The sequence below is a fragment of the Saccostrea cucullata genome, unplaced genomic scaffold (assembly GCF_032062105.1).
Source record: "Saccostrea cucullata isolate Sc308-1 unplaced genomic scaffold, CSIRO_AGI_Scuc_v1 ctg53, whole genome shotgun sequence".
In the NCBI taxonomy this organism is placed as follows: Eukaryota; Metazoa; Mollusca; class Bivalvia; order Ostreida; family Ostreidae; genus Saccostrea; species Saccostrea cuccullata.
Genome location: NW_026936258.1, coordinates 538,366 through 562,773, shown reverse-complemented (window position 1 = coordinate 562,773; position 24,408 = coordinate 538,366). Strand labels below are relative to the sequence as shown.

General features: G+C 34.7%; 2 protein-coding genes across 2 annotated transcripts in view; one reads left to right on the top strand and one right to left on the bottom strand.

Moving 5' to 3' along the window:
- Positions 1–24,408, top strand: part of LOC134245112 (MAM and LDL-receptor class A domain-containing protein 2-like) — a 169,439-nt gene that overhangs the window by 105,258 nt on the left and 39,773 nt on the right. Inside the window, exons 58-65 of the mRNA XM_062727371.1 lie at positions 643–882; positions 1,033–1,143; positions 1,906–1,968; positions 9,188–9,341; positions 9,470–9,612; positions 11,195–11,269; positions 14,139–14,309; positions 15,409–15,561. Of these exons, the coding sequence (XP_062583355.1) occupies positions 643–882; positions 1,033–1,143; positions 1,906–1,968; positions 9,188–9,341; positions 9,470–9,612; positions 11,195–11,269; positions 14,139–14,309; positions 15,409–15,561 (1,110 nt within the window). The remainder of the gene's footprint in view (positions 1–642; positions 883–1,032; positions 1,144–1,905; positions 1,969–9,187; positions 9,342–9,469; positions 9,613–11,194; positions 11,270–14,138; positions 14,310–15,408; positions 15,562–24,408) is intronic.
- On the bottom strand, positions 5,384–8,701 carry LOC134245135 (uncharacterized). Its single transcript, XM_062727400.1, has 2 exons — positions 8,256–8,701; positions 5,384–6,169 (listed from the first exon to the last, which is right to left on the bottom strand). Exons 1-2 carry the CDS (start codon positions 8,500–8,502, stop codon positions 6,030–6,032), a joined length of 387 nt encoding a protein of 128 aa, XP_062583384.1. The 5' UTR covers positions 8,503–8,701; the 3' UTR covers positions 5,384–6,029.

The window sequence follows — 24,408 nt, the reverse complement described above, 5'->3', positions numbered from 1 at the left end:
TTGTGAAAATCATTCAAAATGCTACTCCTCCTACAATTTTGGTCAGATTTCAATATAACTTAGCACACAAGTAGACTACACTAAGATACATAATTCTGTGTATCGGTTTTTGATTTCGATGAATGGTGTTGCCGTTGTTACTAAAAATAGAAATTTCTGTGAAAAAAATTCAAAATGCTACTCCTCCTACAGTTTTGGTCTGATTTCAATATAACTTGGCACACAAGTAGACTACACTAAGATACATAATTCTGTATATAGGTTTTTGGTACAATAAACGGTGTTGCTGTTGTTACTTAAAAAAGAAATCTCTTTGAAATACATTTAAAATGCGACTCCTCCTACAGTTTTGGTCTGATTTCAATATAACTTGGCTCACAAGTAGACTACACTAAGATACATAATTCTGTGTATCGGTTTTTGTCATTATTCTCTTTATTGCTTTTGTAAAGTTTTATATCACAACTGCTACTTTTCTCTTTCTTTATTATAAGTACAAACCAGTAGAGCTTCAGTCTCGACAGAGACTTCTGGTTAATAATCAGACTTATATTTGTATGCTACCATCTTTGACAGGAAAAGGACCATGTACTTCGTGTGCCCATTTTAACTTGTGTGCCTGCTATTAATTTTTCGTTCCAGATGGCTGTTACTTGATAAGTGATTGGAACTGTCAACTTCAGTATAATGCTACACTATTGCCAAATGTGATTGGACAAACTGACTTTAATGTGATTAGAAATCAACTCCAGGGATTGAGAAATATGCTCTATTACATACCATCAATGTGCCTTAATCCAATAATGGAGTTATCGTGTGGCATGATGTATCCCAAATGTGAGAATGGCACAACCCAACAAATTTGTAGAGATTCGTGCAAGGGTATAACATCTTTTTCATTTCCAAATTGTATTTGATACAGATCCATAGAAATTCTGACAGACAGATAATGTTCAATATTTTACATTATAAATATTTTTTTTACAAGTTTTTCAATAACTATACTTTTAATTGCAAACATTTGTTTTGCAGAGGTTGCCAGTCTGTATTCAGGTGCTTGTTCTGTGTATATGGTGGGATACAATGTCTCTGAGTTCATTCTGTACTATTGTGGATTTTTGCCAAATGAAGACTGCATAACAGGTTTTTATATTTTATCTAGAAGTTCTTGAATCTCATAAATTGTGTTTTGAATTGGTTTTAATCAATAGTCCTTTCACTGGACATGTTGGGTGAGACGAACTTCAATTACCATCATAGCTACTTTTTAGCTTAATTGATATTTGATACCATGTACTGCATGAGTCTAAGTCAAGCTACCTTAGAATTTTGAATACAAAATTGCCATTTATTTTATACCATCTAGTTTTAGTCTAGGAACAGGACACCTTGATACATCTAAATGTATACAGCAAAACTCGTTTAGTACTAACACAGATTTTGCGAATTTACGAATATGGCGAAATCATCTTGAATCCTTAGATATATAAATTTAATTAATTTCTTATACGGTTATAACGAGTTATGGATATAACGCAGTATTTTCATAGGCTTCACTGACTTCGTTATAACCAAGTTTTGCTGTATCTATTTAAATACAGAAATCTGTGTAGTGATGACATTTCACTTCATCACATATGTTTACTACACAGAAAACGAACAAATGCATTATTATCATAAGAATAACTTTTTAGCTCACCTGTGCCCACGACTCCAGTGAGATTTTCTATAAAAGTATATGTTTTATATTTAACGTTATATGTTTATATAATGAAAATTTTGATTGAAAATCACTGAATTTCACGTCCATTCATGTAAAATGGCAAGATATTTTGTCTGTTAAAATTTTTTTATACCTTTTGGAGGACACTATAAAGATGAATTATGTTATAACTTTTATTTCAGTACCAGTCAATACTAGTGATATACCTGTCCAAACAACGCCCATTACCCCACAAACAACTACAGGTAATGCTTAAGTTTGCTCTTAACAAGGTCAAGTACTATGTGTACTGTGATAATATATAACATTCACCAATGAGCAAATAACCACAACCAGCAGTGTACCAATTAATAAAACAGTACCCTTCTTCCTGTTGTCATATACCAACTCTTCAGGAAGTTTTACATTGATGCATCAAATATTGATAAACAACGCCTTTATTGATGCATGCGAACAAACTAAATAATATTATTACAAAAAAGGAGTACTAGATATATGTCTAGAAATAAGTTTGAAAGATTGATATTTTGTTGCAAAACTCTAGTGTTCTTGCAACGAACAGTAATGCTGGATTTTCTGGGCATGAAGCAATTATTATACAGTAATAGGGGTGTCCATCTGCTATGCTTTGGGTTACCAATCTCTTATCCCCAATTCCTCTTATACCACTTACTGAATTTCAGGGAGACCTTACAGAAGCTTTGTTAAATTGTGCCATTGTGACCTTTTTACTTTTTGATTGGACACTTATTTTAGGTCTCCCAGAGCAAAACAAGGACTCTGCCATTATAATCATAGAGGAGGCGGGGGATGGGGGTATCATTTAGTGAGCTGAGTGCTCACAGTGCCTCTTGTTTAATAATATATGTGTATAAATGGATAGATCTCTTTGACAAGGGAGTGGAGTAAGGGTGAAACGTTTACTGAATTTTGTAAACGTTTAAACGAACAGCAGTAATCGAAACGGTACCGTTTAAACGGAAGAATATTTTGTGTTGAATTTTTATGGCTATTTACCAATGAAACACTTTCTTAATAAACCATTTTTTCACTTTCATTTAAGTATGAGTTGTTATTACTATTTATGTACTTTTTTTATAGCGGAAGGGTATGAAGCCCATTAAATTAATACATTTTTACACCGTCACGTAACATTCCATTATTGGTTTGCTTGGCTACATACCGGATGCAAAAAGAGCATTGTAAAATCAAACCTGCAAAGACAGACCTTTTAATCCCGAATTAAGTATACCACGATCTGCTGATTGTAGCAAAACACTTGAAAGACTTGTGAAAACGTATTATATTTATTCAATCAAACTTAATCAAGTTTTATGTTTCAAAACTCAAAAGTCAAAGCACATCCAAAATAATTAAACAAACTTGAAATAGTAACATCATCCATCGCGAAACTTCAGAGTTAAAACTGTTACTCATCAAATGTGGGGAGTGTTGGCAGTGAAGGCATTCCTGTTTCGGGTGTTTCTTGATTCGGCCGAGGAGGGGACTTTGGTTCCTGTTTCACCTGAATAATCTCCTGACCGGGAGTAGATGATAAAGTTTCCTGAGCTACTGTAATTGCAATTCTTTCCTCCTGTTTCAACTGCTTATTCAAGAAAACAAGCTTGTCGATCGAGTCCGAGTCAAGCGATGCTCACAGCTTGGTAACTGTGCCCCCAGCGGTAGAAAATACACGCTCTGAGGAAACCGAGGTCGCAGGCATGCAGAGTAATTTCCGGGCTAACATAGATAGCTTCTTGTAAGTTTCAGTATTTTTCTTCCACCAAATAAAAGGGTTGGATTTCGTATTTACAATTTTTTCCGACACATATAACTTGATTTCATCTTCAATTGTTGCCGGGGCAACAATTTCACAATCAGTTTCATAGTATTCTCCAAGCAAGTACGACATGTCATCCTGATTAATACGCCCACGCTTGGTCGTTGGTTCATATTATTCTGAATTATTCTGTAAATCCGAACAGGATTTTTCAGCAACTGGTTCATTGGGTAGAATGTCAGTTGTGTCACGCTGAAAATAGGATTTGATTGCTTCCTGCACAACAGTTCTCTTCTCCTCAGACAAAAAGGGAAGGGATTTGTACCGTGGATCCAAGAATGAGCAAAGCATCGGAACGTTTTCAGCTTCAGAACCAATTAAAAATCTGCTTTCCAAGTCAGATTTTATGTGTCTCTTAAATGAGGCCATGGCAACGCAATCCGAGTCCGTGGAAATTAGGTGTTTGTTGAGTAGGCTGTATAGTATTGGGTATACACCACTTACAGTGGGGTACTCCTTGCTGCACATCACTCTTGTCGCCATATAAATTGGCCGCAGCACTGTAATCATTCCTTCCAAAATTAACCACTGTCCATCACTTAAGTCGAGAATTCTGGCGTCATTTTCTTTGGTAACCTTTTTATCATGCAGAACAGCATACACAGCCATATGTTACTCATGCAGACGCTCAAACATATCAAATGTACTGTTCCAACGCGTGGGACAATCAATGATCAAATTGTTCTCAGGGAGGGACATTTGTTTCTGTCAAACATGCAATTCGTTAGTAGTAATAACCGATTTTCTAAAGTGAGAAACGAGTTTCTTTGTTGCAGCAATCGTTTTTGACAGAGAACTCACAGTATCAAACCCACCGCGAATTTCTAACTGCAATGTGTGAGCAAAGCATCGAATGTGTTCCCACCCAAGATGCTCAACACAGGACACCATATTCGAAGCATTGTCCGTCACTATAGCACATATCTGTGTGTTGTTAACTCCAAACTCATTTGCTATTGAATGGATTTCATTTGCCGTATTTTCTCCTGTGTGTCGCTCTGTAACTTTTCTTGTAGCTAGTACCGAGTTACGATAGTTCCATTGGTCATCAACGAAATGAGCCGTCATTGTTATGTAACCTTCTGTCGCCAGACTAGTCCAGTGATCAGACGTAAACGCAACAGCAATTTGGTTTTTAATGACGTCTTTTAATTTTTGAACAGCATCATTGTATTGGAGAGTGACATAATTTGAAACGGTTGTGCGGGACGGAACTTTGAATTGCGGATTCAGCTCTGTGCAGAATTCCTGAAACCCTCTCCCCTCTACAATACTCAATGGTCGTAGATCACGTGCACACATTAATGCTAGTTTTTGTGTAATTTTCTGATATTTCTCTCTTGTGACTGATAGAAGAGGAGATCTGAAAGCGGTTATTGTGTGCTTGTTTTAACTGCTGGGCGACTGGTTTGCTCAACTTAGTCGATTTATGCTTGAATTTAATGTGGTTCATCATAGTGCCTGTGCTTCCCCCTGCATACGACAGTTCAATGGCGCAAAGATTGCATTTAACCTTCTTTTTACCATTATTTTCAATAATAGTAAAATATTTCCATACCTCACTCCTTTTTTGACCTTCATCAGTCATTTTTTTTTAAATTTCTGGCGTCAACAACTTTGATATACTAATAAAAAATATGATACAATAACAATGATGGATCCGGTTTACGTTCAATATTTCAAAGCTCTATATTCAACATTTTACCGTTATAAGCATGATAATTTGTATTTTTTTAGCAATAAAAAGCAAAATTAAAGGTTATTTAATTGAACATTCAAAATAAACGCCTTTGAAACCTCAGACTCTTGTATTTCATATAAGTTTGTACTTCCTCTACTCTCTTAACTGTTCTGGTGAGACAGTCACAAACACGTTTCTTTTTCCAAATTTATTGAATCAATTAGACAAAAATCACAAAATATCATACTATATCAATTTACAATTTGACAAGAAAAAGGGGACAATGGAAGTAAATGGCCACATTGTGTTAACCCAGGGTCTGAGGGGATATCCAGTATACCAACCTAGAAGGTATAACGGGCAAACTGGTGGCCTGGCGTTGAGCGCCAGTACCAAAAATCCCAAACTATGAAAATACCACCCATTTGGGATTGGAAGAGTTTTCAAAATATCCGTTTACCCCGTTTCCCAGTGATTGCACCTGGTTGTTAGTACTTTACCATGTACTCCAGGACTAAGCCTCCCCTCCTGTGTGAGGAGGTGGAGTGGGCACCAAGACTGTCTTACTTGAGTGACCCCAATCTTTGACACACTTTTCCAAAACACATACGTACATATGTAAAAATTTGCTTTTTACAAACCGCCCTCTGTCTTAGATGACAGATGGGGGGAAACCCTAAGGCCAGATAATTTGAAAACTTCCCACTTATATCCCCCCAGACCCGACCCCCCGAACACAATGCGACAAATGAAGAGATTAAGGTGATAACTTGAATAAAAAAGTTCTAAAGTATATAGTTCACAGCAAAAGTCATGCTTATGTCTCCATAATTCATCTGCTTGGAAAAGGCACCCACGATCCATTGAATCACACATGGCTTTTTTGGACTGCTCCTATTGAAGGTGAAAGTAAAGTCTGTTGGGTCTGAAAGATAAAATTCTTACGGCAGATTATTGAATTTAAGGACATTTTTTAAAATTATATCGATTACATATATCTATATTTATATATATATTATTATTATTGGGAAGGGTGGGAGGGAAAAAAAATTTTGTTGTGCAGGTTACTGTGATTTTTCCAAACAGCGGAAACGGAAATTGTGTGATATTAGATAGGTCGTACCAAGGAATGTTGCAACCAATTAACTTGTACTTAGTATAAGCATACAACCAAATCGCACTAGACTTTTTTCGTCAATTAAATGAGATTATTTAATATGTTAATAAAATAATCTGTCTTAATTGAACATTCAAAATAAACGCCTTTGAAACCTCAGACTCTTGTATTTCATATAAGTTTGTACTTCCTCTACTCTCTTAAATGTTCTGGTGAGACAGTCACAAACACGTTTCTTTTTCCAAATTTATTGAATCAATTAGACAAAAATCACAAAATATCATACTATATCAATTTACAATTTGACAAGAAAAAGGGGACAATGGAAGTAAATGGCCACATTGTGTTAACCCAGGGTCCGAGGGGATATCCAGTATACCAACCTAGAAGGTATAACGGGCAAACTGGTGGCCTGGCGTTGAGTGCCAGTACCAAAAATCCCAAACTATGAAAATACCACCCATTTGGGATTGGAAGAGTTTTCAAAATATCCGTTTACCCCGTTTCCCAGTGATTGCACCTGGTTGTTAGTACTTTACCATGTACTCCAGGACTAAGCCTCCCCTCCTGTGTGAGGAGGTGGAGTGGGCACCAAGACTGTCTTACTTGAGTGACCCCAATCTTTGACACACTTTTCCAAAACACATACATACATATGTAAAAATTTGCTTTTTACAAACCGCCCTCTGTCTTAGATGACAGATGGGGGGAAACCCTAAGGCCAGATAATTTGAAAACTTCCCACTTATATCCCCCCAGACCAGCCACAGACATCGATATGATGTTCCTCCATACCCTATGCACCAAAACCACCCATGTTTTATTCATTAATTATTTTATTATAAGCACACCCGACATAAGGTTATTTAACATCACTTGATTGCCCTCATCAGAGAGGTGTGTCCCAAAATAGACCTATGTTGTTGACTGATATGATATCATGTAATATAACCCCCCCCCCCCCCCCCCCATTCAGTAATGAACTTGTTGACCTGCTTGTTTATTTTCCTGTGTTTTTATCAATCTTGTGGCCACTTTTTAATGGTGCACCATGCCAATATAAGCGATTAATGTAGGTAGTGTAGTGAGACAATATGTTAACATTAATAGGAGTTTTCCCCAGTGTACAAGTTGATGATACAAGGCTAGAATTGTTTAGTGCTCTCGCAAATGGATGCTGCATGTCTCCCATCACACAAGTTGCATGCATGGTTGAACCTACAATTTGGGTAAAACCTGCATGATTTACCAGCATTATAGTAATGACAATATTGGGTAGCATTAGCACTAGATGATGAACGGTTTTGTTGGGCTGAAATTATGTTATTTGGGTGATTGACTTTGCCTTGAGGGTTAACCCTATCTTGAGCCTGAGTTAGACTGTTGTTCGTGATATACAATAGCCACAATTCGCTGTTTATTTGGCCCCAGGAAGACTGGGGGTTAGACACTTTGAGTAGGCGAAACTGTTCATCATACTTGAACCAACCTGTAGACCGGGATTCTGCAATTCTTACATCCCGCATGTATTTTAATAGTTCCTGTGACCTTGTTCTATACTTTTCCAGCATAATACTTGTAAATATAATGAATGCAGATGTCCATTCTTCAATAGATAGGAAAGTGTTTGATTTTTGCTTGACAAGGCACATAGTGCCGTTGCGTATTTGAATCTGACCTTGTGTATTTTCGTGGTCGACCAGTTCCCTAGCGGATTTTAAGAGGAGGGACAAATTTATGAATTGTCCTTCCCAAATTTTTGTTTTGAGCTTTAGAGGGACATGTGCATTGATCGGGTCAAAGGCGCAAGTGTTCAAAATTGGTTGATATTCTTGAATTCTAAAATTCGGTCCAACAAAATTTTCAGTGGGAGGCATTAGAATCTCAGACTCACCAAATTCCTGATTTGTAGTTATCCCGACCAATTCGTCTCCATAAGGCTGGCTCTGACTGGCCACATTGACGATGGCCCCCGCTGGTGTGGGAATTTGGTCGACGCCATGTTGCGTGTGATCGCCATGTGGTCCTGTCCTTTCGCCCTCCCTCCTTCGTTTCCTTCCCCTGCCCCTGGAAGGCGTTATGAAGCTCCATGTGTACTCCTTTCTCCCTCTCGTATCCGTGCGAGTTCGTACAGGTGGCATATTTTCCGTAGTACCTCGGATGGCAGCCGATACTTCTCAAATTTACAAAAAATTTTGTTGTGCAGGTTACTGTGATTTTTCCAAACAGCGGAAACGGAAATTGTGTGATATTAGATAGGTCGTACCAAGGAATGTTGCAACCAATTAACTTGTACTTAGTATAAGCATACAACCAAATCGCACTAGACTTTTTTCGTCAATTAAATGAGATTATTTAATATGTTAATAAAATAATCTGTCTTATTTTAAAACATACACTTGGAAAAATAAAATACGACTGCTAGTTTTTGCTACTGGGAAATCGGAATTAAATATGTTAGACTGCATTGGGTTTTAAATAGTTTTGTGAAATGTTGTTTCCGGTATCGATTAAAACAGAAAACAATTGTTTGTAAGTGAATTCGTAACAGACAGACTGTGTTTTCTTTGGTAAATATGAAATAAAACAACTTGTTTGTATCAAATTTTATTTCTGATAGACATTGATTATGACCTTCGTGTAAACGTTTACTCAATTCGTAAACGTTTAGAGCATTTAATCGAAACGTCGCCGTTTACACGTGTAATCGTTTCGCCCTTAGAGTGGAGACTCAAACATCAGATGCACTGCATGGAAAATGGACTCGTCAACAATGTGATATACTAAGTTGATCAAGTTAATTTTCCTGATACTTTTGATTAACAGGTCCTGCCTTGGGGGGAGCAAGATTCCGTGCTGGTAACGGAACAGAGAGATCAGGAGTCGTAGAGGTTCTGTATCAGGGTGTCTGGGCACCAGTGTGTGGATACTACTTCTATAACTCCACGGCCAGTATCATCTGTAGAGAATTAGGATTCGGGTGAGTTGAAACAGTATATGCAAGACAAGAATTTGTGCATTGGTATTACTTTAGATAGCATCTGCAGTTCCTCTATTTCAATATAAAAAAGTTCATCTAAATGTTCAATTATTTTTTTTTTATTCTAGCGGTGGAACAAAACTGACCTCACTTTACGAGTACAACACTAGATCATATGAATTGTACTGTTCTTCCGCATCTGATTCTGGACTTGAAAACTGTAATGTCTACGTACGGTCCTACTGTAGCAATTCAGCAAGGATCAACTGCTGTAAGTAGTGTGCAAACTGGTTGGATACCTGCAAGAATGTACTATTCCCCAAAGGTTCCTGTGAAGGATTTGATAAGAGAGTTATCCCAATCCGAACCAGTGGATAAGCGTTTTATTATACCGATGTATATAATATGATTTCTGAGGGTCAGATTACCTGATACTACAGTTTCATAAGCAAAACATGGAAAGAATAATTAAAAATGTTTTGAAAGTTTTGATCAAGTATTTGAAACAAGGTAACACTGCTAGAATGAGCTGAAAACCTGATATCACAATGCTACTGAAGTCAGGATGACCTTTTCAGTCTATAAACTGATCACAGGAAATCAAAATTGATGGCAAAAATTGTATGAAAATTTTCTAAGGGGTGGGTAGCACAAACTATACCCCTTGGGGTTTAGCTTGCTTTGAGTGGAAATTTTCAGATATAAAAAATATTTATTTTACCTTCTTATTAAACTTTATATAGAAAACATTTTGACAGAGGCATAATAACTATAATTAAGAGGAGCAGAAATTATTCAAACAATAAAATGCTTTCATTGTTTATACTGAGATTAAGGTAGGATTCTTCTCTGGTTCCTGACTAGATGAAATATCCAATGTATATTTGCTTATATCTTTTTTATATTTAGGTGTAAGAGATTTAAAAGATCATATTTTTCTTTTATCATCACAATTGTACAACTTTAAATAGATATGGTAAACTGAGTTTAAAATCTAGCAGGAACTATATTTTTGGCGGAATGGTGGCGCATGAAAATATCTTTTTTTATTCTCAAAATTATTGTAGGACAGTGAATTTAGTCAAAATGTTTGCACAATGAAAGACTTGAAGGATTTTTCAAATGTTAGTTATATTAATGATAATTAAGGGACTAAAGTTTTAAAAAATATCAAATAAATATGATTTTTTTAAACAAACTACAATAATATTAGCTTTTAAAAGCTTCTAATATATCTAAGAACAGATATGAACCAAAAATCCATAGAAAGTAAGTGTTTTTACTCACTTAGTAAACGGTTAAATATCTTTTTGTTTTGTATCATTTTGTATTTCTATATGATGTCTTTACCATATGTAAAAATTAGAAAATTTTAAATATCGGACACATATAAAATTAACTTGTATATCCTAAAAAATCAAGAAAAATTAAAAAAAATCGGATTAGCTACAATCCATTTTTGTGAAACTATTTGTTTGAATTTGTTAATAATTATCATCTTATACACCCTATATGGTAACATTTTTTTATACAAAAAGAAAAACATTAATCTTTAGAAATAGGGGACCTTATTGCATAATTGTATGCAGTATTTTTTTTCATTCTTAATGTCCAGGAAAAAGGTAATGACCTTGACGTGACCTTGACTCTAATATAAAATGGTCAAATCTAATCTAACTGATACCATCACTTAGTAACATTGTCTTCTTGATTCTGTGAAAATTTCATTAATTTTTAAATGCAAAAAAAATACAGTTTTGTGTGAGAAGAATCCTACCTTAAATGCAACATTGTAGAAAAAATACATAAAGACTGCATAAGACATGATCTGACAGCTGTTTCCCTATTTTTAGATGATAGCAACCCATCCTGTACCTTTAATGATGCCTGGAATGATTGTGGCTACATCCTAGGAAACTGGAGGATTTGTAAGAAACTTTCTCTTATTAAAAAGATAGGCATGCATGTTTAACAGTAACATGTAAATTTAACTGTTATGAAAAAAAAATTTCTGTTTAAGTTATTTATCCCATGGGTTCTCATAATTAAAAAATCATAATCATTTAAAAAATTTTGAACATGGAAAAGCTCATCTGAGATTTTGGGTAAATGCTCAAGTGACATTTTCTGATCACATTTTATCTGTTGTCTTTTTAGCTCACCTGAGCCAAAGGCTCAAGTGAGCTTTTCTGATCACAATCTGTCCGTTGTCTGTCGTCGTCGTCGTTGTTGTCGTTGTTGTCGTCGTTGTCGTCGTCGTCGTCGTAAACTTTTCACATTTTCATCATCTTCTCAATAACCACAGGGCCAATTTCAAACAAACATGGCACAAAGTATCCATGGGTGAAGGGGATTCAAGTTTTTTCAAATGAAGGGCCACGCCCATTTCCAAGGGGAGATAATCATGAATTTGTTAAAAATTAATGGCATTTTTAAAAATCTTCTTCTCCAGAACCGCTGGGCCAGGAAAGATGAAACTTATGTGGAAGCATCCTTAGGTAGTGTAGATTCAAGTTTGTTCAAATTGGGGCCAAAATGGCCGATTTTACATAGGAATATATGGGAAAAATCTTTTAAAATCTTCTTCTCAAGAACCACAGGGCCAGGAAAGATGATACTCATGTGGAATCATCCTCAGATAGTGTAGATTCACATTTGTTCAAATCATGACCCCCGGGGGTAGGGTGGGGCCAAAATGGCCGATCAAAATTTGACCTAGGAATATATAGGAAAAATCTTTAAAAATCTTCTTCTCCAGAACCACTGGGCCAGGAAAGATGAAACTCATGTGGAATCATCCTCAGGTAGTGTAGATTTAAGTTTATCCAAATCTTGACCCCCGGGGCTAGGGTGGGGCCAAAATGGCCGACCCAAGTTTTACATAGGAATATATAGGAAAAATCTTTAAAAATCTTCTTCTCCAGAACCACTGGGCCAGGAAAGATGAAACTCATGTGGAATCATCCTCAGGTAGTGTAGATTCAAGTTTGTTCAAATCATGACCCCCGGGGCAAGGGTGGGGCCAAAAATGGCCGACCCAAGTTTTACGTAGGAATATATAGGAAATATCTTTAAAAATCCTTCTCCAGAACCACTGGGCTAGGAAAGATGAAACTCATGTGGGATCATCCTCAGGTAGTGTAAATTCAAGTTTGTTCCAATCATGACCCCTGGGGCTAGGGTGGGGCCAAAATGGCCGACCCAAGTTTTACATAGGGATATATAGGGGAATCTTTTAAAATCTTCTTATCAAGTGCTTCAAAGCTATGATTAGTGATATTTATATGGAATCATCCTCAGGTAGTGTAGATTCTAGTTTGTTCAAATGATGAATGCCTGGAGGGGGGGGGGGGAGTAATTTCAAGCCCGATGTGCTCAGGTGAGCGCTGTGGCCCCTGGGCCTCTTGTTGTCTTTCAATTTGTAAACTTTTTACAACTGGCTATCCATAATACAGGACCATTTTCAACCAAACTTGCCACATATTATTCTTTGGTGAAGGGATTCAAATTTGATCAAATGAAGGGCTATGCTATCTTTCAATGGAGATAATTAGATATTTGTGAAAATTTAGTTGCATATTTTCAATGTCATAGGGTCACGGCCTTGTTAGAAGAATTCAAAACAAAACCACAACTGGTCGTTTATCAATTTATTAATGGATATAAAGAAAAACCTAGAAAATAGAAAAACACTCTCACAACACTAATACAAAACAATACACGTAGACAAACACGAAACAAAAAGACATTTCAACATTTACGAAAAGTAATAATTAAATAAGATAAACGACTGCCAGTAGATCGTTACATAAATTAAACAAGTAAATGAATTACAAGATTAATGAACATCTTACCAGGCATCCAGTATTAAATCAGAAATATATTATGCTAAACATTGATTGAATCGATCTGTGATGATATATATATAAGCAATCTCTACCGTAAAGGCTGAAGAGCTTGGGGTGGGGATTTCGGCGGGTTTCTTACTTTATATAGTGCAAAAAAAAATTAATTTCTTGGTTTTCAGGCCCTCCCTCATCTCTTCCAAGGGTGCCTCATTGACCCTTTTTATTGCTAAATCAATAAAATATAAACACTAAATCACCTCCCTCATCATTTTTTGAGGTTTTGTACAATGTAAAAAGCTGCCTCATCATGTTTTTGGGGCAATAAAAAAGGGGAAAAAAAATGCCTCCCTCCCTCATCATATTTCTTGAAAAAAAGGCCTGAGAACCAAGTAATTAACTTTGCATGGCCTTAGTAAAACATGCATATAAATTAGTATAACAAAATCCATTGGTCCATGGTAGATCACTGGTCAGTCATACGTAAAGGAAATGCTAAAAATAGAAATTCACCTGTACAAAACAAAACACTCGCACAATATGGCTCTCACATACCTGCAAAACCGGTTGTATTCGATTGGCTATGCGCGCCAATCAGAATACGTACTTAATACTGCGCAAAGCATCAAAGCAAATATTTAATAATAATTATAATTTAATTACAACTGTGACATCAATATTGTATCTTGAGAACAACTGGGCCAAGAAAATTAAGATTTATGTGATACCTTGATTGCATAGTGTGGATTCAACTTCTTTCAAATCATAACACCAGGGATAGGATTGGAGATCACAGTATGAGGTAGGTATATATAATTGAATGTTAAATGAGCTGATAAAAAACAGCAGGGCCACATTGTCTCAGGTGAGCTTAGTGGCCAATGAGCCTCTTGCTTCATGTTCATGAATTATTTTGTAAAGTTATCCACTTCCAATTTTTATTTGCAAACAGCTGGTTCAACACTTAACCTCAAGTATGGGTCCTCCAATGTAACCTCCCCTCAGTTTACCAGTCCTGTAAATGGAAGTGTTCAATTCCAGTTCATTATCTACAGTCAAGCAAGCACGTTCCTCAGGCTTCATTTGGTAACCTCAAATGCAAACCAGATTACAGATTTTTCAGGTAGGAATATAATTGTATTTTTATACTGTTTTATAAAAAAAATATTCCCATTAAAATCTTAAGAAAACACAAACCCTGAGTGAATTCAGTGTTGTTTCTACATCTACGAGGGGTGATCAAAAAGTTCGCGAACTAATTGAATAACTTCCATTAAAGGAACAATATTTGGTTTTAGTGTTGATTATATTTTAGATTAGTCCTCTCTTTAGCTTTCTGTCACAAAAGCTGAAAGAATTTTCTGAGTTTTATATTTCTTTCCATGCAAGTTAATTTTTAGAACAAGAACAGTTCATTTGTCAGAAATGATCAAATCTCGGCAACAGAATGGGTGGAAAAGAATATCCTTTCCAAAAATAAGCATGGCGACCATCAAAACCCAAATCTTCTGCCTCGGGAGAGACGTTTATTCAAGGTGGATAGAGAATGGGTGCCTCCTTTTAATCATATATAATATATGTAAAATATAAAGTAAATGATATTTTAGGTATTTAATAATTATATTATTGTTGAAATATTCAACTATTTTTCGAAGTGTAAATTGGAGGATTTGGTAGGATATTGCTTAATTGAAAACACATCTCTTTACAAACTGCTCTCACTGAACAACATAACAAGTATCATTTTTAACCATCTGCCTTCCTTCAAATAAACGACCAATCCAATCATTGATTAAATTCATGGGAAGCGATTTGTCTTAATAAACTGTGTACAAATTATTGTAAGCTACTTCAAAGGGATTTGTAAGATATGCCATAAATTTTACAGTCGTTTGTTGAGCAAGTAAGCCTGAAACAACCATTTTTCGACACAAGTGACCTACATAGTGACGTCATTTTCACATTGTGACGTCACAAACAAGAAGCAGAACTTTATTCAGCATATGCTATTTATAGAACTTTTGTATGACTATATTTGTACTAATTTTTTTCCTAATCTGAATTGTGGTTTTGTAGGTATACAGATAGTTCACGAACTTTTTGATCACCCCTCGTACTTAGCTGGATTTCTGATTTCTACTGGAACACAGTGGTTTATAGAATGATGTTTAGTATTATCCATCTCTATGTTTTTAAGTTATTTCCGTGTGTTATTTTAACAGGTTCTATAGAAGACTTATGGCTCACAAGATGTATAAATCTACCTCAGGAGGAGTCTGTCAAGCTTGTTTTTGAGGGGCTTGCAGAAAATGCCTATTCTTCTTCTTCAGCGATATCCCTGGATAATATCACCATATCACAACAACCATGTCAGGGTATATTCAATAGAATAAGTTGATAGAATTCACAAAAATGATGTCTTTATCACATAGAGAAAGATAAGTTCATGAAATGGCAAATTAGAGAGACTTAACATGCCATATTCTTATTTGATTAGTTCACTTGAGTTGTACAGTCGATATTTGTCTCAATTTAACATTCTTTTTGAATCGTCTCAAGAAATACTACAGATGATTTGAACAGAAGGATTTTGAAACAAAGTTAATTTGATGGAAAAAATATATTTCCTTTAATTAAAGCCCCGCAAGGATTTGCGGGTGCCCTATAGTAATCACTCTGTCTGTCCGTCTGTCTAGCTGTCTTTCTGTCCGTCTGTCACTCTTCCGTCCACAAATTTTCTGTTTTTTTCTAATAACTTTTTTTATTGTTGCCCAATCAAGTTCAAATTTGGTATGGTAGTTCAGTAGGCAGAAATACATATTTCGATGCTAAGTTTGGTTCTCAATGTCGTCTGGTTTGGAGCTGGGGTGGTGGGGTAGATTCCTTAACTATGTATAAGAATGAATGGGCAAAGAGAGATAACTGCTGAGAATGTTACCATTGTAAACTGGGAAGGCTGTGCAATATTTGTCCTTTGGAATTAATTAACCTTCCACATGAAGAAAATCCTAAGCATTATCTTTATCTGTCACATTGAGATTAATAAATGTACCGCCTCTGTCTGCAAATGAACTTTGTTTTGAAGTTAAGGTCAATTTTGAATGAAGTGTACATTCTCTGAAATATGGAATCTTACTTTATTTTGGTTAAATTACTGTACACAACGATTTATGATAATTTTATTGAATTCTAAAATCAAGATATATATTAAGATATCATTTATTATTACTACTATTTTATTTCTTTAATTATTTATTTCTTTATTTTATTTTTTTGCTGTCTTAATGTTGTTAATTTTAACAGGTAATCAAATAATAACCCCATTCTGTCAGAGTTAAAAAAAATGATAAAGAATCAGGGGCATTAAGACCCTAAATATGCCCCAACCATAATTGACAAAATATTATAAATATTAAAAGAATTATGATTGAATCACACCTTTTCAGACATATTTTGATGAAAAAACCACTATTAAGACATTTTGGGGTCAATACAAAAATTACACAATTTTCACTGATTTCTGGAAATTCTTAATAATTTTTTTCCCCTGTAAATATGATTAAAGAAATAAAAGATGGATATTTAATACAAGTACAACAGAAATGATCTTAAACATGTGAATAGAAACTATTTTTTTTAGCTAAAAGTGGTAAAAAAAACGGATTTGAATGTAAAACAGTTGTTTTTGTCTCCAGTTTTCGCGAAAGCGGGGGGACATTAAATCTCATTCGTCTGTCTGTCAGTCTGTCAGTCTGTCAGTCTGTCCGTCACAAAGACTTTAACCTTGCCCATAACTTTTGATTTACTGGAGCTATGACTTTCATATTACACATGTGTATTCCTTGTTACAAGACCTTTCTTTGGGTACCACCAAATTTGACCTTGACCTTTGAGTTTAACCAACTTTTACACAGAAATTCCAAACTTTTACTTTGGCCATAACTTTTGAATGGTAGGTACTAGGACTTTCATATTTCACATATGTATTCATATGTATATTTCACATATGTGACAAGACCTTTCATTGGATACCAACAACCTTGACCTTTTGACCTTGACCATGGAGTTTCACGTACTTATGAAAAAACTTTAACCTTGACCATTACTTTTGAACAATGAGGACTAAGGCTTTCGTACTTCACATATGTAATCCTTGTAAAAAGACCTTCCATTGGATACCAACAACTTTTACCCTTTGACCTTGGAGTTTTAACTACTTTTTAAACTTTAACCTTGGTCACAACTTTTAAACAGTAGATACTAGGACTTTTATTTTTCACATATGTATTCTTTGAGTCAAGACATTTTATTGGATACCAACAACCTTTACCTTTTGACCTTGACCTTTGAAATTTACGTACTTATGAATAAACTTTAACCTTGACCATAGCTTATGAAATGTGAGAGCTAGGGCTTTCCTCTTCACATATGTAATCCTTTGAGAAGACCTTTCATTGGATACCAACAACTTTCACCCTTTGACCTTGACATTGGAGTTTTCACTACTTTTAAAAAACTTTAACTTTGGTCACAACTTTTGAACTATAGATAATAAGACTTTCATATTTCACATATATATTCTTTGTGGCAGGAGCTTTAATTGGATATCAACAACTTTGACCTTGACCTTAATGATTTACGTACTTATGAATAAATTTTAACCTTGACCATAACTTTTGAATGGTAATGGCTAGGACTTTCATACTTCACATACGTAATCCTTGTGAGAAGACCTTTCATTCGATATCAACAACTTTGACCCTTTGATCTTGACCTTGGAGTTGACCTACTTTAAAAACTTTCACTTTGGCCATAAGTTTTTAACGGTCAGGAGTAGGGTTTTCATCCTTCAAAAAAATCAACTTCAATGATAATTTCTAAATAAATGACATATGATAGGGTGTTCATATTAGACACAATATGTCATAAAAAATAACATCTCACTCACAAAGACACCAAAAGCGGGGCACCACAATTCTTTGAATTTGCTTATATGTATTTAACATAAAAATACATTGAATGCACAAAGTGAACAAACAAGAAATGTATTCAACTAACATTTTTAATAACAATTCATTAAACTTGAAAAAATAACAATAAGGGATTTCAGTTTGCATAAACAAATTCCAGAACTCCCATCACCCACCTATACTTTTCCCAAAAAGATCATAGAAGTTTAACATCACACCACTCATGCCTTAAACACTACATTTACTCATAATAAGATAATGTTTATCATCCTCACAATGTCATAAAAATGACCTAAGCATCAAAGAATTAGTTATTCTAGTACATGTTTGTCTGGAAAGGTTTTGTAATTACATTGTATTACAAAAAATAACAAGTATTTGTATATAGTCATGTTAATTATTAACAAACTTCAATATGCAAATAAACACACTGCATAATAAACTATAATTGTTACTATTATCTGAGAAACATTTTGTGATGCATTATGCATTTTACATCAGTACATTAATTTTGATAACAATTAATCATATGATAATAACAAATCATTTCATTTGTCAAAGTACATAATTCATCTTTCAAGATTTACAACCGAACTTATTAAACTCATGCAATGAATCTAATATGTTTTCCGGATGTACAATATACTATATTTTAATTTCTCAATTTTATAACAGATGTTAAGAAATCACAATTTAAACATAAAAAAAAAACATAGATACATAAAAATCCCTATTTACAATTAATTAATAACAATATATACACAGCCTTCCACTATATTGTTGAAAACAATAATGGGAGTCTAATGCAGTGGATATCATAACCTTCAGATTGATTGATTGATTGATTGATTGATTGATTGTATATTGTTTAACGTCCCTCTTGAGAATTTTCATTCATATGGAGACGCCTATAATCTGCAGAATGTTCACTCTCAATAAACCAATGTCACAATTCATGTCACTCTTCTGTTGCACTCATTTCACTTTCTGTTGAGCCATCCATTACTGCAGGTTGCACAGCTGCATCCTCAAGGTAGTCAGCCCAGTCTTGAATAGGTCTTACTGTGTCTTTCATAGCCAAGAAACCACAATACTGAGGCCACATGGGCACATGCCCCGACAACTCTGGCTCCAGCACGACACTGACAATAACAACAAGTAACAGCTCCAGTAACAGGATATTGTTTTGGACCATCTCCAGGCATCCTACAATTAAAATATAAATATCAAAATTAAATTATTATATATATTATGTAACTATGCACATTTTGTCTATAACTATGGAATGAGGGGGGTTACTTGTACAGTGTATATACATTTGCATAAGATTTTCTTTATATATGAGAAAAAGGGAATAATTTATTACTATCACCAGGTATAATATATAATTATTTCATTCATGAAATCAATTTAAATAGCAGTTTTATTGATTTATCTATTTGAGTTTAATGAATAAAGATCAGAGGCAAAGACATTATCGAGTACTTTAAATTAAAACAAAAAAGATGAACCTTGTAATGACAAACATTTCTTTTTCATTTAAATGGTGATTTAAATGAATTTATAATATTCCAAGGTAATCTAATTATTTTTTTTAATACTTGCAATAGTTTAATTTTACATTAATAATATTTTAATCAATAAGTTAAAAAAAACAACAAAAATACATTGTTCCCACAAGAAAAATAGAAAGAATTTATATTGTTTATTCTGCAAAGAACGTTAATTAGATTTAGTGATGTTAGCTTATTTTTAAGAAACAATTTTTTTTTATTTCTTTAACGGTTTAACATGAAAAAAAAAAAAACAAACAAACAAAAAAAAAAAAAAAACCTCTTGCCATTTTTTTTTTATTTTTGACTGTTATAGCACACCATACATTTACACAAAGTATACAGGTACCAGGGTAAGGTCTACTGAATTGAACTTGAATACACAAACGCTAGACTCGGTTGTATTTGTACTCAGACAGAAAAATATGTTATAAACACCAACCTAGAAATGTAGTATATTTATATTTTAATGCCGTATATGTAAAGATTTTCACAACTGATAAAACGCGGCTAATCATGCAGATCAACCGGCCGAGAGTTCATGAATCATGAATATTCGGGCCTAAATCAAAAAGAATCGAGGATTAAGTCATTTTTTTTTTATAATCTATTTTTTTTTTCTTTGAAAGAAGATAGCATGTTGTGTTCCTGTTTGATATATTTTAGATACACATTTTCTATTTTCAACTGTTTGACATGCATGTGATGATTACCGTCCCCCCGAGTTCATGGAGTTAGCGGAGTCTGTCATGTCGAATCTTCTATCATTAATAAGTATAGGAGGGGATTTAATTTTGAACAGTGCATGTAAAATTACAATTGCTTTGATTTTCAATTCATCCCTACCTGTTAAATGGTTAGAACTTCGATAAATCTACTGTCACATTTTCTGTTTCCACCAACTTTGTTTACGTCTGAATATAAAAACCGAAACCGGAAGCGATCAAAATCGGCCTCAAAAAACATCGTTTTTTATATTTTTCAAGGTGGCCGCATGCAAACAACAGAATGATATTTTGGGATATAATTTATTATGTCATTTTAAACAATCTATTAAATTTTTACTCTGTTGTTTTCGTGCGGCCATATCTAAATCTTGTTTGGAATGTGAGAATTTGATGTAAATTTCTCAATTCCGGAAAAATCACACAACTTCACATAGTGATAACTCAACTACAAATCAAATGTTGAAAATTTTATTGCTATTTACATCAAACTGGACATCTCGTTATATGAAAAATAAACCAACTTAACGATAGCACTGGTATAATTTTTTAAAAAAAATATTGGGCAGCTCATATATGCTTACTGCCCCTGATTCTTTAGAAGAAAAGGATGTGAGAGCAGTACAATTAATCCCTTGGGATTAATTATCTAGCCTGCTGCAGAAAATGTAGAGACTTATCTTTATCTGTCACATGAAGATTAATGAACACCTTTGTCTGCAACTAATGTTTGTTTTGAAGTTGAGGTCAACCTTTGGTGATATTTGCATTCACTGAAGGCTTGCATTTTTAGGTCACCTGAGTAAACTCAGGTGACCTATTGCTATCCGTTTTCGTCCGTCGTCGTCCGTCGTTCGTCGTCCGTCGTTCGTCGTCCGTCGTGTGTTAACATTTGAACATTTTCAGCTTCTTCTCTGCAACCACTGAACCAATTTCATCCAAATTTGGCACATAGCATCTATGGGTGAAGGGGAACAAAAATTGTGAATTTCATGATCCCTGCCCCCCTGGGGACTGAGGGGTGGGACCAAAACCACTAAAATTAATGCAATCTTTAAAAATCTTCTTCTTTACTCCTGGACATCAAGCAGTTAAACTGTTTGCATGATTGTAATCAGCATTGAGTCCTTTACCAAAATTGTGAAATTCATGGCCCTGGGGTCAGGGGTTCTGGTGCTAGGGCGGGGCTAAATAAGTATATAGTGAAAATGCATTATTTCTTTGGAAATCTTCTTCTCTACTCCTGGGTATTAAATAAACCAACTAAGTACATAGTTATGATGAGCAAGAGTGCCTCTACCAAAATTGTGAATTTTATGGCCCCAGGGTCAGGGGTTCTGGTGCTAGGGCGGGGCTCTATTGAATATATATTGAAAATACATGATTTCTTTGAAAATCTTCTTCTCTGCCTCTGGGTATTAAATAAACTAACGAAGTGCATAGTTATGATGAGCATGAGTGCCTCTACCAAAATTGTGAATTTTATGGCCCCAGGGTCAGGGGTTCTGGTGTTAGGGCGGGGCTCTATTGATTATGTGAAAATACATGATTTCTTTGAAAATCTTCTTCTCTGCCCCTGGGTATTAAATATACTAACTAAGTGCATAGTTATGATGAGCATGAGTGCCTCTTTTAAAATTGTGAATTTTATGGCCCCAAGGTCAAGGGTTCTGGTGTTGGGGGGGGGCTCTATTGATTATATACTGATTCTTTGAAAATCTTCTCTGCTCCTAGGTATTAAATAAACCAACTAAGTGCATAGTTATGATGAGCAAGATTGCCTCAACCAAAATTGTGAATTTTATGGCTCAAGGGTTCAGGTGTTAGGGCTGGGCTCTATAGATAAAAATACATGAATTCTTTGAAAATCTTCTTCTCTGCTCCTAGGTATTAAATAAACTAACTAAGTGCATAGTTATGATGAGCAACAGTGCTTTTACCAAAATTGTGAATTTTATGGTCCCAGGGTCAGGGTTTCTGGTGTTAGGACAGGGCTCTATTGATTATATATTGCAAATACATGAATTCTTTGAAAATCTTCTTCTCTGCTCCTAGGAATTAAATAAACTAAGTACATAGTTATGATGAGCAAGAATGCCTCTTTTAAAATTATGAATTTTATGGCCCCAGGGTCAGGGGTTCTGGTGTTGGGGGGTGGGGCTCAATTGATTATATAATGAAAGTACATTAAATCTTTGAAATTTTTTTTCTTTGTTTCTGGGTATAAAGCAGATGAACTACCTTTATAGTTATGATGAGCAAGGGCCCGATTTGTAATTTCATAGCCCCAGGGTCAGGGGTGGGGTGGGGGCTCTACTTATATACTGAAAATGAATTTATTGTTTGAAATCTGCTCTTTTGTATTTATAAAACATTTATTTATTTTTTGATATTAAGGGTGCCTTTTTGAAATTTGTGCAATGTGTGGACCTAGGGTCAGGGGTTTATGTCACAGTGTTAGGGGCACTACTGGTAAGTTGGAATGCATTTTTGTTCCCCTACCCTACATATGGGTATTCAGTAACCAAGCTAAGCAACTGCTAAGTGTATTGTTATTAGGGGTGGGACGATATACCGATACACCGATACATATCGATATTTTCCTCTAAGATACGGTTTACGATACAAGCATTCAAATATCGGTACGAAACGATACACGAACGACCTATCTAAAAATTGAAAATGAAAGTACCTGTCTTTGAAAATGGCGGCCTGTACGAAGTCGGAAGGAAGAGATGGTGTTGATATTGAAAACACACTTTAGAACTAATAAGCCGTTGATTAGGGGTAATACGTTTTCACTTTTAAGCAGCTTCGGAAGATTGGACAAGAAAAGTTCAGAGGACAAAGCGTGTTATACACAGAAAAGTATCGTTTCCAGAACATTTGATATTATTAATTTAGTTCGTTCATACTTTTTTTTTGGTAATCTCAACTTGGCTACAGACTTTCAGCAATTAATAATAATGTACATGTGATGTTTTTAAAATGAATTTTTAGTCAGTGTTCGTTGATAAACTACACAACTATTTGTAAACAACTTGTTAATAGAAATTTGGTAATATGTACAATTGTCCAGTACTATTGTTTTGTAAAGTTTTAGTCAATGAAGTTGATGAACTTCAAGTTTTAATTTCATAGCACACATGATTTGATATAGAATAATTTTTTGAGTTAATGACAAGACAAAAAAATTAAATAAAATACCAATTCTTTTGAATAGTTTTATAATTTATCATGTTGTGTTAATGTCGAGACTAAAAAATTAAATAAAATACTATTTTTTAATAGTTTTATGATTTATCATAATATCGAGATACGTATCGTATCGTGCCAATATATCGAGATACGTATCGTATCGCAAGATCTGTGTATCGTCCCACCCCTAATTGTTATGATGATCAATGGTGCCTCTTTCAAAATTGTGAATGTCATATAGCATCTGGCTTAAAACATGAATCAAATTCAATAACTGGAAAATTGTTGCATAATGCTCAGGTGACCTATAAGGCCCGTGGGCCTCTTGTTTAAAACACCTGCTTAAATCTTTTTTAAATACACATTTAATTTAGTTTTTTTTAATAAGACATGAGGTTTTCCCTGTTTAATGTAAATACAAGGTTACTATTTAGGCTATCTAAATTTAATTCCTTGGTTCTCAGGCCAATTTTCTCCAAAACAGATGCGGGAGGGTGGCATTTTATTTTTCATTTTATTGGCAATAAAGTAGATGAGGGAGGTATTTTTTTTAATTTTAATTTCCGAATTTTCTTTAACATAAAGATAATTTTTTTAATCACAGATATACTTTCCATTTCTGGTCAAAATTTCTGCTTTATCCATTGCTTAAAAGCGTGTAAACATCGTAGGTAATGTCCTCGAATGTATTTTCAAACGAAGTAGCCAAAATCTCATTGTAAATGGCTACCGGAAGTGATATTTGAATACTAAACTAGGAAACAAATGAGGTCGGG

Bases quoted from the DNA above. Each gene is read 5' to 3' on its own strand.
- LOC134245135 (XM_062727400.1), bottom strand. From the start codon at position 8,502: ATGCCACCTGTACGAACTCGCACGGATACGAGAGGGAGAAAGGAGTAC. The intron at 6,170-8,255 runs GTGAGTCTGAGA...TTTATCTTTCAG, and splicing joins AACTACAAATCAGGAATTTG to ACCCAACAGACTTTACTTTC.